Source organism: Carcharodon carcharias, chromosome 37 (assembly GCF_017639515.1).
Source record: "Carcharodon carcharias isolate sCarCar2 chromosome 37, sCarCar2.pri, whole genome shotgun sequence".
Taxonomy (NCBI): domain Eukaryota; kingdom Metazoa; phylum Chordata; class Chondrichthyes; order Lamniformes; family Lamnidae; genus Carcharodon; species Carcharodon carcharias.
Window position 1 is genome coordinate 4,226,540 of NC_054503.1, and position 15,410 is coordinate 4,241,949.

The 15,410-nt window shown below is 51.0% G+C and overlaps 1 protein-coding gene across 3 annotated transcripts; it reads left to right on the forward strand.

Annotated features, from left to right (window-relative positions):
• The first annotated feature begins 2,416 nt into the window (after positions 1 to 2,416).
• On the forward strand, positions 2,417 to 9,880 carry LOC121272947 (zinc finger and BTB domain-containing protein 3-like). Of its 3 annotated transcripts, XM_041179846.1 has the most exons (3): positions 2,417 to 2,700; positions 6,672 to 6,830; positions 7,286 to 9,880. In XM_041179846.1, exon 3 carries the CDS (start codon positions 7,346 to 7,348, stop codon positions 8,798 to 8,800), a length of 1,455 nt encoding a protein of 484 aa, XP_041035780.1. In that variant the 5' UTR covers positions 2,417 to 2,700; positions 6,672 to 6,830; positions 7,286 to 7,345; the 3' UTR covers positions 8,801 to 9,880. The 3 variants fall into 3 exon arrangements, with proteins under 3 accessions (XP_041035780.1, XP_041035779.1, XP_041035778.1); XM_041179845.1 differs by lacking the exon at positions 6,672 to 6,830; XM_041179844.1 differs by lacking the exon at positions 6,672 to 6,830 and having other exon boundaries at positions 2,418 to 2,704.
• The last annotated feature ends 5,530 nt before the right edge of the window (positions 9,881 to 15,410 follow it).

Sequence of the window (15,410 nt, forward strand, 5' to 3'; positions counted from 1 at the left end):
GGACCCCATTGGTTGTGAAAGGCTTTGGGACGCTCTGAGGTGGTGAAACGCGCTACAGCAATGAAAAACCATTTTTTGGTGTCACCAGCCCTAAATATCTCTCTAAGGATGGTGAAATATTTGATCCTTTAACTCCCCTGGAGACATCTCAGGAGGTGCTTTGTAAATATAAGCCATTGTTCTGTCTCCTTAAGGCAGTGTTTTTCATCCAGGCAATGACTATCTCCAACAAGAGAGAATCCAACCATCACCCCTTGACATTCAATGGCATTACCATCACTGAATCCCCCACTATCAACATCCTGGGGGTTACCATTAACCAGAAACTGAACTGGACCAGCCATATAAACACAGTGGCTACAAGAGCAGGTCAGAGGCTGGGAATCCTGTGACCTCCTGACTCCTCAAAGCCTGTCCACCATCTACAAGGCACAAGTCAGGAGTGTGGTGGAATACTCCCCATTTGCCTGGGTGAGTGCAGCTCCAACAACACTCAAGAAGCTCGACACCATCCAGGACAAAACAGCCCCACTTGATTGGCACCGCATCCACAAACATTCACTCTCTCCACCACCATCGCACAGTAGCAGCAGTGTGTGTACCATCTACAAGATGCACTGCAGCAACTCACCAAGGCTATCTAGACAGCACTGTCCAAACTCACAACCTCTACCATCCAGAAGGACAAGGGCAGCAGACACATGGGAACACCACCACCTGGAAGTTCCCCCCCAAGCCACTCACCATTGTGACTTAGAAATATATCGGCCGTTCCTTCACTGTCGCTGGGTCAAAATCCTGGAACTCCCTCCCTAACAGCACAGTGGGTGTACCTACACCACATGGACTGCAGCGGCTCAAGAAGGCGGCTCACCCCCACCTTCTCAAGGGGCAATTAGGGATGGGCAACAAATGCTGGTCTAGCCAGCGATGCCCACATCCTGTGAATGAATAAAAAAACCAGGGCTCCCCGAGCATCCCTGAGGGGTTCTGCACAGCTCTCAGGTCATTTGAAAACTGTGGCCAAATTTTTCAGATATATTGCTCTTACATTTAATCAAAAATGAATCATTCATTGATTCAATGGCATTTTAATATGTTTGTACTTTTGTTTTAGAATACATAAATGGTGGGAGGGGAGGAGAGAGAGAGAGGGAGGGGGGCAGGTTGGGGTTTCACACAATTTCACGTTGTATTACAGGATTCCCTAATCAAAGGAAATGCATGAAATGCCACTGTTTTAAGGGGAGGTTGCAGGAGAGGAGGACACAATCCTTTAGCCAAAATAAAAAAGTTGAAAAACTACTGATTAAGCGGAGGTTGCGGAACATAGGACGTGGGAGCAGGAGTAGGCCATTCAGCCCTTCAAGCCTGCTCTGCCATTCATTCCGGTCATGGTTGACCTGGGTTGTGGTCTCAAGTCCACCCTGCCGTCTGCCCCCATAACCGTCGACCCCCTTCTCTATCAAAACTCCGTCCAACTCTACCTTGTATAAATTCAATGACCCAACCTCCACTGCTTTCTGGGGAAGAGAATTCCGCGGACTAAGGAGAGAGAAAAAAAATCTCCTCATCTTCCATCTTGACCGGTAGTCCTTTTATTCTTAAACCGTGTCCCTTAGTTCTAGATAGTAATCTGATCCATGCCAGTTGGCGAAGTTAAAACTAAGACACACCTGCTTTCGTTGCTGGAGAGAAATTATTTACTTAGTTCACAGTCAACACTACTCCAGCCCGCCCAGTGTCCCAGCTATCCCCATTTATAGGTGTACAAATACCCATGTTTAAAAATGCTATTGCCATTAAACCTTAACAACCTTAAGACATTGACGCTAGTTTCCTCCGAGAGGCGGAACATCCTCCCAGCATCCACTGTGTCAAATCCCCTCAGGATCTAATGTGTTTCAATAAGATCACCTCTCATTCTTCTAAACTCCAATGGATATAGGCCCAACCTGTCCAACATTTTAAAACTTAATTTTAAACAATAAAAGGCTGTAAAGCCAATGCTTTAAGGGGAGGTTGCAGTAGGGGAGTACACAATCCCTCAACCAAAAAAAGATTAAAAAGCCATCTTGAAGAGAGGCTGTGGAAGTGGTGGTAGAGGAGGAGGAGGAGGAGGCGGTGTAGGAGGAGTCATCCAAGTCGCCAGATGGCGCTGCCGCTAGCTCAGCGCTTGAAGGGCTGGCGGAGGGGGTCCGTTCTTGCGCACCGGAGTCGCCCTCGTTGGCGTTGCCATGGCGAAGGCTGCGGGGATCTCGCGAGGCCGGGGCCGTTTCCGGTCCGGGTGGGGGGAGGGGTTTGCGGCTGCGCACTGAACTCCAACGGAAAGCAAAGGCTCCGCGTTTGGAAGGTTTTCTCCGAGGGGGAAGCGGCCGGTGTCGGCCTCCCGGGGCCGAGGGGGAGGGGGAAGCGGGGACGGAACCCAGTGGGGGGGGAACCGACCGCTCTGAGATTATTCCCCCATCGGTTATTTTTTTGTTAACCCCCCCATCTCCTCTTCCCCCCCACGGCAGCGGTTTGTGAGAGGCAGCCAATCGGAAAGCGGCGCCGACACTGATTGACAGTGCGGCTGACCAATCGAAAGCGAGACCCGATCTGAGCGACAGCCTCATCGACCAATCGGAGGCGGCGGCCGCGACCCCTGGACAGCACCTATTGGCGGGCTGGACCGGAGCCCGCGTCCAATCACCGAGCAGAGTGGGTGGGTCTTTCTGTTGTGGGGCAGCCAATGGGGCGAGGGCGTGTGAGGGCAACTGACCAATCACCTCATTTCAGAGGGCAACTAACTGATCGGTCAGCTCCTCACGGTGGGGTGGGGTTGGGTTGGGGTTTGGTTCTGAGGGGAGGAGGTGGGGAGGGTGTTGGGGGAGGCTGTGGGCGTTTGGGAGAGGATGGGGCCGAAGGAAATGACCAGTCAGCTCCTCTCAGGGGCAACTGACCAATGAGCTCTTCTCAGGGGGCTACTGTCCAATAAGCTCTTCTTAGGGGGCAACTGACCAATAAGCTCTTCTCAGGGGGCTACTGTCCAATAAGCTCTTCTTAGGGGGCAACTGACCAATCAGCTCCTCTCAGGGGACAACTGACCAATCAGCTCTTCTCAGGGGGCTACTGTCCAATAAGCTCTTCTCAGGGGGCAACTGACCAATCAGCTCTTCTCAGAGGGCAACTGACCAATCAGGTCCCCTCAGGGCAACAATCCAATCAGCTCCCCTCAAGGGGCAACTAATTGTCCAATCAGCCCCATTCGTATGGGGGCTAGATTAATGGAACATCCTTGCCAACATGGCATTCCACTGAACAGCCATCGAACCAAGGGTGGCTGCCTTATGTGGAGAAGGGGACAGTCTCCATAACTTTTATTTACAGCTCTCCGGTCTTGCCACTCCTTTTTAAAATCCTCATCCTTGTTTTCAAATTCCAGCCGCCCCAAGTCCTCAGCCCTCCCTATCTCCGTAAACTCCTCCTCCAGCCCCACAACACTCCCTATCTCTGTAACCTCCGGCCCTTACGACCCTCCCTATCTCTGTAACGTGCTCCAGCCCCTACAACCCTTCCTATCTCTGTAACCTCCTCCAGACCCTGCAACCCTCCCTTATCTCTGTAAGTTCCTCCAGGCCCTACAACCGTCCGAGATCTCTGCCCCCTCCAATTCCAGCCTCTCGAGCATCCCATTGGCAGCTGTGCCTTCAGCTGCCTGGGGGCCCTAAGCTCTGGAATTCCCTCCGTAAACCTCTCCGCCTCTCTCTCTCTTTTATAATTGGCCTGTTTGACCAGTTGACTGTTTGATCACCCCATGCCTTTCAGTTTTAAAAGTTGTCTTAACAAACCCTGTGAGGCGCCTTGGGGCATTTTTTGGTGTATTGGCCATGTTAGTGGTGCATCGTTCTGGTCTCTAAACTGCAGTCAGTACTTAGAAAGTAGAAAAATAAAAGAATTGCAAGGATTTCCAGAACTAAGAGGGCATAACTATCAGGAAAGTCTGAACATGCTGGGACCCTTTTCTAATGGAAAGACAAGGGCAAACCTGATGCAGAACTTTAAACTTATGAAGGCGTTGGACAGAGTAGATTCTTTTTCACTGATGGACAGACTGGTAAAATGGGCAGTCACGTGAAACATTAAGCAGCAAAACGTGACGTGTTGGAAGGAAGAATGAGAGACAGTGGTTTTGTCACTGGACTGGTATTCCAGAGACCCAGTGTAATGCTCTAGGGACTGAAGTTCGAATCCCACCAGGGCAGATGAAATTTCAATTCAATAAAAATCTGGAATTAAAAGTCTTGATGATGACCATGAAACCATTGCCGATTGTCGTAAAAACCCATCTGGTTCACTAATGCCCCCTTACCCGGTCTGGCCTACATGTGACTCCAGACCCAAAGCACTTTTAAAAATGCCCTCTGAACAAGGGATGAACAATAAATGAAAAAAAAGATATGAACTAAAATCCCACCGTCCTAAAAGGAGTGGAGGGACAGGGGTCTATGAAGGTGGTGGAACAAGTTGAGACTCTTGTTTAAAGTAAAAGCCTCACAGCATCCTTGGCTAGATAGGTAAAGACATCGATCGAAAGCAAGGAAGATAGGTTAAAAAATTTATAAAACTCCTTAAGTTCCGGCATCAGTTGAGTGCTCTGTTCAGTTCCGAGCACCACGATTCAGGGGGCGATGTCAAGGCCTGCGAGATGGTGCAGAGGAGATTTACGAGACGGTGGTCACGGCTGAAAGACTTTGGTTATGTGGCGAGATTGGCGAAGCTGGGATTGTTCCACTGAAGAGTGGAGATTAGAGGGGTGATTTAGCCGGGCGTTTGAAATCGTGAATTGTTTTGATTGAGTAAATATGGAGAAATTATTTCCAGTGGCGGGAGGGTTGTTGACCCGAGTGGCAGGGGTGGGGCAGATTGAGGAGAATTGAAAAAAGAACCAGAGGGGGAGAGATGACAATTTTTAATGCAGAGAGTTTTCTATGTGTGTTTCTATGAGTTGTTGTGATCTGGAAGGCGCTGCCTGAAAGGGCGGTGGAAGCAGATTCAATAGGAACTTTCAAAAGGGGGATAAAAACAAAAAAACTGCGGATGCTGGAAATCCAAAACAAAAACAGAATTACCTGGAAAAACTCAGCAGGTCTGGCAGCATCGGCGGAGAAGAAAAGAGTTGACGTTTCGAGTCCTCATGACCCTTCGACAGAACTTGCTCAAGTTCTGTCGAAGGGTCATGAGGACTCGAAACGTCAACTCTTTTCTTCTCCGCCGATGCTGCCAGACCTGCTGAGTTTTTCAAAAGGGGGAATTGGATAAGTACTCGAAAAGGAGAAATTTACAGGGCCATGGGGGAAGGGGTGCTAATTAGCCTTCTTAATGGTGCAATATTCTGGTCTCTATAATGCAGTTGGTATGTGGAAAGTGCAAACAAACTCTTTCAAAGATGTACAACTCCCAGATTGGCCCCCTTTTATATCGTTCTGTAATTGTGTGTGGTGGTGGGGGGGGGGGATGTTGAGCAGGTTCCAGAACAATATAAGACGGTCACTAATAAATCCAATCAGGAATTCAGGAGAAACGTCTTTACCCAGAGAGTGGAGGGAACGTGGAACTCGCTCCCACAGGGAGTGGTCGAGGTGAATTTTTCTTTATTCTCTCATGGGGGTATGGGACATTGCTGGTAAGGCCAGCATTTTGTTGCCCATCCCTAATTGCCTCTTGAACTAACCTTGCTCGGGCATTTAAGAGTCAACTGCAGTTGCAGTGGGTCTGGAGTCACATGTAGGCCAGACTGGGTAAGGAAGGCAGATTTCCGTCCCTAAAGGGACAAGAGTGAACCAGATGGGTATGGAAGATAGCTGTCATGGTCAGCATTACTGAGACTAGCTTGGTATTTCAGGTTTATTGAATGAATTCAAATCCCACCAACTGCTGGGATTCGAACCCGGGTCCCCAGAGCATTACCCTGGGTCTCTGGTATACTCATCCAGCGACAATACCACTACTCCACCATCTCCCCTTATCCCCTGAGTATAGATGCGTTTAAAGAGGAAGCTGGATAAACACAAGAGAGAAAGGAATAGAAGGCTATGTCGACGGGGTGAGATGAAGAGGGGGTGGGAGGGGGCTTGTGTGGAGCAGAAACACCAGAATGATCCTGGCGCTGAAAGGGTTAAACTTCGAGGACAGGTTGCACAGACTGGGCTTGTATTCCCTTGAGTGTGGAAGATTAAGGGGTGACCTAATTGAGGGGTTTAAGACGATTAAAGGATTCGATAGGGTCGATAGAAACTATTTCCTCTGGTGGGTGGTGGGGGTGGGGGTGGGTGGGGGAAGAGCACAGAACAAGGGGGCAGAACCTTAAAATCCGAGCCAGGCCATTCAGGGGTGATATCAGGAAGCGCTTCTTCACACAGAGGGGAATGAAAATCTGGAACACTCTCTCCCTCCCCCAAAAATCTGTCAAGGCCGAGGGGTCGATTGAAAATGTCAAAACTGAGCGTGATAGATTTTTGTTGGGTAAGGCAATTAACAGTTAGGGAACTGAGGCAAGTAGATGGAGTTAAGATATAGATCAGCCATGATTGAATTGACTGGCAGAACAGGCTCAAGGGGCTGAACGGCCTCCTGTCTAATGTAAGTGGTAGTTGTTATTGTTTACATGTCTGTTGTCCCTTCCTGATCAGGGGTATCAGCTGCGGCTCAGTGGACAGCCCACTCACCTCCGAGTCTGGAGGTCAAGGATTCGAGTCCCACTCCAGAGACTCAAGCCCCACGATACAGGCCCGCACTCCCAGTGCCAATACTGAGGGAGTGCAACACTGTCGGAGGTGCCATCTTTTGGGGTAAGGTGTTAAACCGAGGCCCCGTCCGCCATTTTGGTTGGGTGTAACAGATCCCACGGCCACCATTTTGAAGAGCAGTAGCGGTGGGGGTGGGGGGAGGGCTGTGAGTTCTCCCGGTGCCCTGGGCCCAATGTTTATCCCTCAGCCACTAAAACGTCACCTCAAAAAAAGAAAGACAAACAGGTGATCCGGGTCATGGTCACGTCGTTGTTTGCGGGATCTTGCTGTGCGCGCAAGTTACATTACAACAGAGCTTAGGCTTTGGAAAAGGTGGTTCGTTGGCTCTAAAGGTTGCAAAAGGCGCTATAGAAATTCAGGCCTGCCTGCAGGGGCGGGGTGGGAGGAGGTTCAGGCGGACAGAGCGCTGCTTGGTTGTAAACTCTTGTGTCCGACGAATGCTGATCGTCACTTTGTGTGTGTGTCCCCCCCCCCCCCATCCCCCCCACCCTCTCTAGGATGAGCAAGGCTCGGAGCTCGGCGTGGCACTGAGAATACGGTCAGCTTGCCGAGCGCTCATGGAGTTCCCCGATCACGGCCGCGTGTTGCTGCAGAGCCTCCGGGACCAGAGGCACCAGGGCTTCCTGTGCGACTGCACGGTGCTGGTGGGAGTGGTGCAGTTCCAGGCCCACCGGGCGGTGCTGGCCTCCTTCAGCACCTACTTCCACATGTTCTACAAGGAGGAGGCGGCGGGCAAGCGGGACGTGGTGGGCCTGGACGACGAGATCGTCACGGCGCCCGCCTTCTCGCTGCTGCTGGAGTTCATGTACGAGGGGCGCCTGCGCTTTGGCGGCGCGCCCACCGAGGACGTGCTGGCGGCCGCCAGCTTCCTGCACATGAACGACATCGTCAAGGTCTGCAAGAACCGCCTGAAGGCCCGGGCCCTGGCCGAGGCCGACAGCACCAGGAAGGAGGACGAGTCGCTCGCCGGCCCCGGCACCTCGGGCCTCTCCGCCGACTACAAGGGGGCGCTGGCGGCGCAGCTGATGCCCCCGGACCCGCCCTACGCCTCCGGCCGGGCGGAGGAGGCCCCTCCGCCCATCCCCCAGCTGGAGCCCGCCATCGCCGACCGGGACTTGGGGCAGTGGCCCTCGGACCCCGCCGACACCACCCAGCCGGGCATGGAGACCGAAGCCTACGCCAGCAAGCTGGGCAACGTCCTGGCCAGCCCCTCCTCCTCCACCGAGTCGGCCATGCCCGGCGGGGTGGCCCCCCGCTCGCTGGAGGGCGGCGCCGCCACCGCCGGCCCCTGGCAGGGGGACCAGGACGCCTCGGCGGAGAGGGGGGGGCCAGGGGTCTGCCCCCGGCCCCTGGCGGAGGAGGAGGAGGGGGAGGACGGGGACCTGATCACGGTCAAGGTGGAGGACGACCTGTTCTCGGAGGACGGCGAGGACCTGCCCGAGGAGGAGGCTGCGGCCTGCTGCCCGCGCCTCGAAGACGTCTTCCCGGCCCCCGGCTGCCCGCCCCTGGAGCCCCCGCCCCAGGCCGGCCACATCGTCATCTCGGACGAGGACGAGATGCCCTCGGAGGACGACGGCTACCCGCCCCACGGCCTCTACTGCGCCGGGCTGCCCTCCTCCTCCGGCGTCGAGGGCAAGCCTTACCCGGACTTGAGCAGCTCCAATGCCCTGGCCCTCTCCGCCAAGCTCTACTTCCAGGACCTGCCCCCGCCGCCCGGCTCCGAGGACGACCTGCCCACCTGCGCCGCCTGCGGCAAGACTTTCTCCTGCACCTACAGCCTGAAGCGCCACGCGCTGGTGCACACCCGCGAGCGGCCCCACAGCTGCCGCTTCTGCCTCCGCCGCTACTCCCAGTCCGGGGACCTGTACCGCCACATGCGCAAGTACCACAACGCCCACGTCTCCTCGTCCTCCAGTGCCGGGGCTACCGGTAGCAGTGCCGCTGGCCGACAGGACTCTTCTAACGGGGGCTGGAAGTGGTTGGACAAGCCCCCTTCGGAACAGTGGAAATGAATCTCAAACCCCCCCCCACTCCTCCCACCTCACCTCCCCTCCTCTCTCCATCCCCTCCACCCTCTCCCCTTCTCTCCCCTTCCCCCTCGCCCCCCCACAACCCCCATGTTCTCAAGCGACGGTGGACAGTTTTTGGTGCTGCAGAGTTCTAAATTTGGAGAAAAAAACCCCACAAAACAGAAAAAAAAATCTTTTAATATATATATATCCACACCAGCCATCCTGTAAAACGACTTTAAATTAAATTCAGCCCCAGGACCGGTCCAGTAAAAACTGTACATTTGAGGAAAAAATCTTGTGTTTTTACTGAATTTTTTTCTGTTTTTCTCTCTCTCTCTCTCTCTCCCTCTCTCTCTCTGGGTCAAATGGGCACATTTTAACAGCTCTCGGTTTGTTAATACATGAAAACGATTTTGGATCTGCTTGCAGCAATCAGGTCCCTGCCAGCTTGCTCTATGTGGAATCTATGTAACTGTGGTTTATAATGTGAACGAGCTATGTAAACGTGTCACGCTTGTGACAACAGCCTTTTCGACCATGAAGATTCTGCAGCTGGGGGTGGGGGGTGGGGGGTGATGTATTTTCATGGGGACAGTTTTATTATAAACTGCAGGCTGCGTTTAATGGAAATAAGGGCGAAATGTGCGACTGTATAGATGGGGGACTTGAGTTATGTACGATGCTCCTGTTATCTAACCCATTGGGTTCTGCCTTCCTGTGTGAAACAAGATTGTCGTAATTTTGAAAATTGGTTGGGAGCGTTTCTGAGTGCTTAACCACAGACGATGCCACGTGCTGGTAAATGGGTCATCACTGCCAATTTTGGAATCACCAACTGCCGATCTAACTGGTCAAAATAATTTGCTCGCTCTGGTACAGATTTCCCACCATTTCATTGACCGCCATCCTCCCAGACTGATTCAGCGATGTTCTAAGCTTATGTTCCTTCCATGGATTCAGATCGGCCATTGACTCCTCTTCCATGCCCGAGAAACTGCGGTGCTGGAGGCCATTCAGCCCATTGTGCCTGTGCTGGCTCTTTGAAAGAGCTATCCCATTAGTTTCACTCCCCCACCCCCGGCAACATGTTCTGCAAATTTCTCCTTTTCGAGTATTTATCCAATTTCCCCTTTTTGAAAGTCCCTATTGAATCTGCTTCCGCCGCCCTTTCAGGCAGCGCCTTCCAGATCACAACAACTCACTGTGTTTAAAAAAAACATTCTCCTCATCTCCCCCTCTGGCTCTTTTACCAATTCTCTTCAATCTGTGTCCCTCTGGTTACCAACCCTCCTGCCACTGGAAACAGTTTCCCCTTATTTACTCTATCCAAACCCTTCATCATTTTGAGCGCCTCAATTAAATCTCCCCCTTAACCTCTGCTCCAAGGAGAAATAATCCCAACTTTTCCAGTCTTAAAGGAGAAGAACAATCATTTACTCAGACTGTGGACGGTGATGAAAGAGTTTTGTCCATGGACTGAACTGGTTAAATATAAAAAACAGGTGACCGGGTTGGAGTGGAGGTGTGAAATCCCTTTATTCTCTAACGTCTTGTCTCCATTCTACATTAACTCTGCCCGGAAGCAGGGTGAGGGGGTAAGGATATTGCCCTTCCACATATTCCCGTAAGACTGTTGATTTAAAATGGCGGTGGGTTTAACTTGCACGGGTTGGGGGGTGGGGGGGAGGTGTCCGTCATTCAGCCCATCGCCCTGCCCTCAGACCTCCCCGTGTGGCAGTGACAGCGGCAGCTCAGTTTGGGGTGGAGTCGAGGGGGGGGCGGTGGTGGGTGCTGGGGGAAACAGGCTGCAGGCACAAAACGCTCCCCCCATCCTCCCCCAATCACGGTGGTCTTCTGTCTATACGGGTATCTGTCTATAACTGCCCGCATACAGTTTCGGTCTCAAAATAATTGGCAAAGGGAGTAAAGGCGTTGGGAGGATATTTTCTTTCGGCCAGAGGGTGGTGGTGGTGGAGGCAGAGGCAGGTTCGATTGAGGTAGTCAAAAGGGAATTGGATTGCTACCTGAACAGAGAGAGGGTGCGCAAGGTTACGGGGATAAGGCAGGGGAGTGGGGCTAGGTGGAATGTTCTTCCAGGGAGCCAGCGCAGACTCGATGGGCCGAATGGCCTCCTTCTGCGCCATAAAGATTCTGTGATACGTAAGGAGGGATATACTTGCGTTGGAAGCAGGTCAGAAAAGGTTCACTTGGCTGAATCCTGGGATGAAGGGGTTTGCCTTATGAGGAAAGGTTGGGCCTGTACCCACTGGAGTTTAGAAGAATGAGAGGTGATCCCTACTGAAACATGTAAGGTTCTGAGGAGGCTCGACAGGGTGGATGCTGCGAGGATATTTCCCCCCCCCCCCCGCCCTTGTGGGGGAACCTAGATTTAGGGGCACAGTTGAGGAGGAATTTCTTTTCTGAGGATCATTAGTCTGTGCAATTCTCTTCCCCAGAGAGCAGTGGAGGCTGAGTTAGACAGATTATTGATCGACAAGGGGGTCAAGAGTTAAGGGCGGGGGTGCGGACAGGCAGAAAAGTGGAATTAGGGCCACAATCAGGTCAGCCGTGATCTCAGTGAATGGTGGAGAAGGCCTGAGGGGCCGAATGGCTTAGTCCTGCCCCCATTTCTTCTGATTATGATAAAGGGTCATAATATACAAGCAGAGGTAGAGGGACTTCCAGTGACCAGCCCCAAAGCAAGTGTGAGGCAAGCTGCAGATGGCAGAAAAGTAGCTTCAAATGCACGGTACTTTTTTTTATTGAGAGTTTAGTGGCAGGGACTTGAGGCAAATTGATAACCCATTGTGCTGAATAAACTAATCCCACTTTAAAAAGTCCCGTCCTGAACAATGACCCGATGGTACCCCCCCCCCCCCCCACCACCTTTTCTCCTGACGGTGCTGCCTTCTCACCAAAGTCGAGGTTCCCAACCCCCACCAGCATTTCATCCAAGAGGTACCTGACAATTCCACTAGATAGGCATCACCACCAATCTTGATCAAAGCCCTGACATGTTCTGCCCCTCAGGGGCGCTTTCTGTTTAGTGACCATCAGCTGGAAAGCTGGACTCTCTGTGGCCTTATCTTGGACATGTACTTTTTTATTCGTTCATGGGCGTCACTGGCTGGGCCAGCATTTATTGCCCATCTCTAATTGCCCTTGTTCAGAGGGCATGTAAGAGTCAACCACATTGCTGTGGGTCTGGAGTCACTTGTAGGACCAGACCGGGTAAGGACGGCAGATTTCCTTCCCTAAAGGGACATTAGTGAACCAGATGGGTTTCAATGACAATCAGCAATGGTTTCATGGTCATCATTAGACTTTTAATTCCAGATTTTTATTGAGTTCAAATTTCACCATCTGCTGTGGTGGGATTCAAACCCAGGTCCCCAGAGCATTACCCTGGTCTCTGGACTACTGGTCAGTGACCACACCACTATGCCACCACCTCCCCGTGTTGAAGCCTCAAATCAGCACAACACAGGGCAGGGCTTCAACCTGGGATCTGCCTTAGTCTTTGTGGGTGGGTCTTCGATATTGTGGAATATCTCAGCCATGAAGAATTGAAAGGAAGGTTGCAGGGCCCTTTGCCTTAGCAGACGAGCAGATTCCTATTGGCCTGCCTGGATTATGAAATGTAGATGGCCTTTGTATAGTTCTCTTCGAATTTGGTGAGGCCAGTGCTGAGGCTGAGGTTTTTAGTCAACCAACTGTTAGACAGGAGGCGGAGGTTAATTTAAATAGCACTAGTTTCTCCTCTCACCACCCATCTGTAAACAGAGAAGTGTTTTTGATTTGTTTTCCCTCTTTATGAGTGGCATATTCCCAACCCCTTGGTTTTGATGTGATCCAATTTTCTATTAATAACCCCACTAAAAACCCAAGACAGGATGAGCTCAAAGGGTTAGTTTATTTGCACACACACAAAATGCAGGAGGGGGAGTCACCACATGCGGCCTTTGCATTCATACAGTAAAGGAGGGATAGAGAAAAGAAAGATTTACAGTGCAGAGACCACAGAGAAAAGAAATATTGTTTCACGTGGGTTCCAGAGTTCAGAATCAAAGCCCAATGAGGTATTACTTCACGGAGGTTGGTGGGTTGAAAACCAATGCTGGATAATTCACTGGTGGTGTTCACTTCACATGGTGAGATAGGCATGCTGGGATGAGTCAGTGTTGGAGATGATGGTACAGGCTTTCCAGTAGAAGTAGTGTAGATGGGGCCAAGTGTCTAACCTGGGCCAGAGCTCTTTGCCTGTGATGCTGCTAGTTAGATGGTAAAATGGCAGACTGACTTTGCAGTTCCACAAGGGCAACATTACTGGTTCCACAAACCAGAGGTCCATGTCACATGACTCCCAGATCTCCACTCTGGCTTTGAAAAGGGATGTGTATCCCTTGCCTGGGTCCTCGATATTGTGGAATGTCTCAACCATGAAGAATTGAAAGGAAGGTTGCAAGGCCCTTTGCCTTAGCAGACAAGCAGACTCCTGTTGGCCTGCCTGGGTTATGAAATGCAGATGGCCTTTGTATAGTTCTCTTTGAATTTGGTCTGGGCAGCCCACAATGTGTCATTGATGGCTCTTCAGACATAATGAGGTGCGAGTTTCTCCGATACTGTCAGGTAGCTCCTTTTGTTCACGGGTCACAGACATAGATTCAGTCATTTTAGGTCTTCGTCCAGTTTTAAGTTATTAGAGATAGCAATGAGCATTTTACTATATATTTTATAATAAAAGTATACAGGGTAAGGCCTTAGTCCCTCATACAACAGAAAGGGAACTCTGTCTGAAAGATTGTCCTTCAACTCATGAAGAAACACAGAAAATGAAAACGGTACAATTACAAATCAGAACAGTAAGTCCAGGAATTTATCAGCAAAAGTGGAAATGGAGTCTGGGAAATGGTTCCCACGACATATTTTGAGAAATTGCAAGATGACCACTTCCTGTCCACAATCTTCTTCACATTGTTACAATTTGTTGATACACTTCTCATGTCACACTTACCATTGTAAATTGCTGTGTCAACATTTCCCACTCAGTTTTGCTATGTAAACTGTCATGGTGCACTTGCAGGTGGTGGCCACTAGATGGCTCTGTGAAAGCTTGCTTCCAAACAAAATCATTAAAATGTATCAGCTGACTGTGGATGGTGAACTACTTTTAAAAAAAGTCAAGCAAAATTTCTTCCCCACCCACCCACCCACAAAAATTGCCAACTTCTTTCTGGGCTACAGGTTCAACAGGCAACCTCAAGTAATCTGCCCAGGCATCTACCCTTAAATGAGCCTGTATGGTGAGTTTTGTGATAGCCTGAAAGACAGTGCTGGGCATCACTGCTTAGCTTGAACCCACCCGCATTCAACCACCTTTGGAGTTTCCATACAATGGTCAGTGAAAACGATTAAGGTTGGGAAGCCTGCCTGCATTCCGCACTCTAGACCACAGCTGGTGCTCGAAGCTTAACACCATTCCTGCACCCGAGACCTGCCAACTCCAGCCGGCGAACGACCCTGGGAAGTCCCCGGTGGTGTGGGGCCAGATAAACTTGAGAGCCCCAGCTGCCGGGTTGACACCAGGTTAACCTGCCAGGTAAAGTACTGCACTCCCCAAACACTCAGGTCTCCCCTCTGGTGGAGGAAATTAAAAAAAGTAGTTCGACTTCAAAATCCAACCACCTGACTGCCTGGATCCAAAACAGACAATCCGATTGGCTGCTGGCGGTTCTCTCATGTGATTGGTTGGTCAGAGTCATTTGACCATCTATGCCAAGCTGATAGACAAATGTAAAGCAGAACAGAATGGGCTTGTCAAAGCTCTGACTCAGTTAATAACATTCCACAGGCACTTTACCTTCACAGACACAGACCCCTCAAGGTACTAATTTCATACCGTCCCTGCTTTTGATTCTGATTTAATAAGAAGAGCAGTCCATTGCTCATCCTGCTCAATGTAACTGAAATAAGACAAAATAGAAAGGGAATTAAACCTAAGGCAGCAGTCACAGTATTATCTGCTTAAAGTAAATAGTATGGGTCACCCTCGTGTACGGAGTAAAGCTCAGTCCACATTGTCCCCATCAAACACTCCCAGGGCAGGTACAGCACGGGGTTAGATACAGAATAAAGCTCCCTCTACACTGTCCCCATCAAACACTCCCAGGACAGGTACAGCACGGGGTTAGATACAGAGTAAAGCTCCCTCTACACCGTCCCCATCAAACACTCCCAGGACAGGTACAGCACGGGGTTAGATACAGAGTAAAGCTCCCTCTACACCGTCCCCATCAAACACTCCCAGGACAGGTACAGCACGGGGTTAGATACAGAGTAAAGCTTCCTCTACACTGTCCCCATCAAACACTCCCAGGACAGGTACAGCACGGGGTTAGATACAGAGTAAAGATCCCTCTACACCGTCCCCATCAAACACTCCCAGGACAGGTACAGCACGGGGTTAGATACAGAGTAAATGTCCCTCTACACTGTCCCCATCAAACACTCCCAGGACAGATACAGCACGGGGTTAGATACAGAGTAAAGCTCCCTCTACATTGTCCCCATCAAACACTCCCAGGACAGGTACAGCACGGGGTTAGATACA

Bases quoted from the DNA above. Each gene is read 5' to 3' on its own strand.
- LOC121272947 (XM_041179846.1), top strand. From the start codon at position 7,346: ATGGAGTTCCCCGATCACGGCCGCGTGTTGCTGCAGAGCCTCCGGGAC.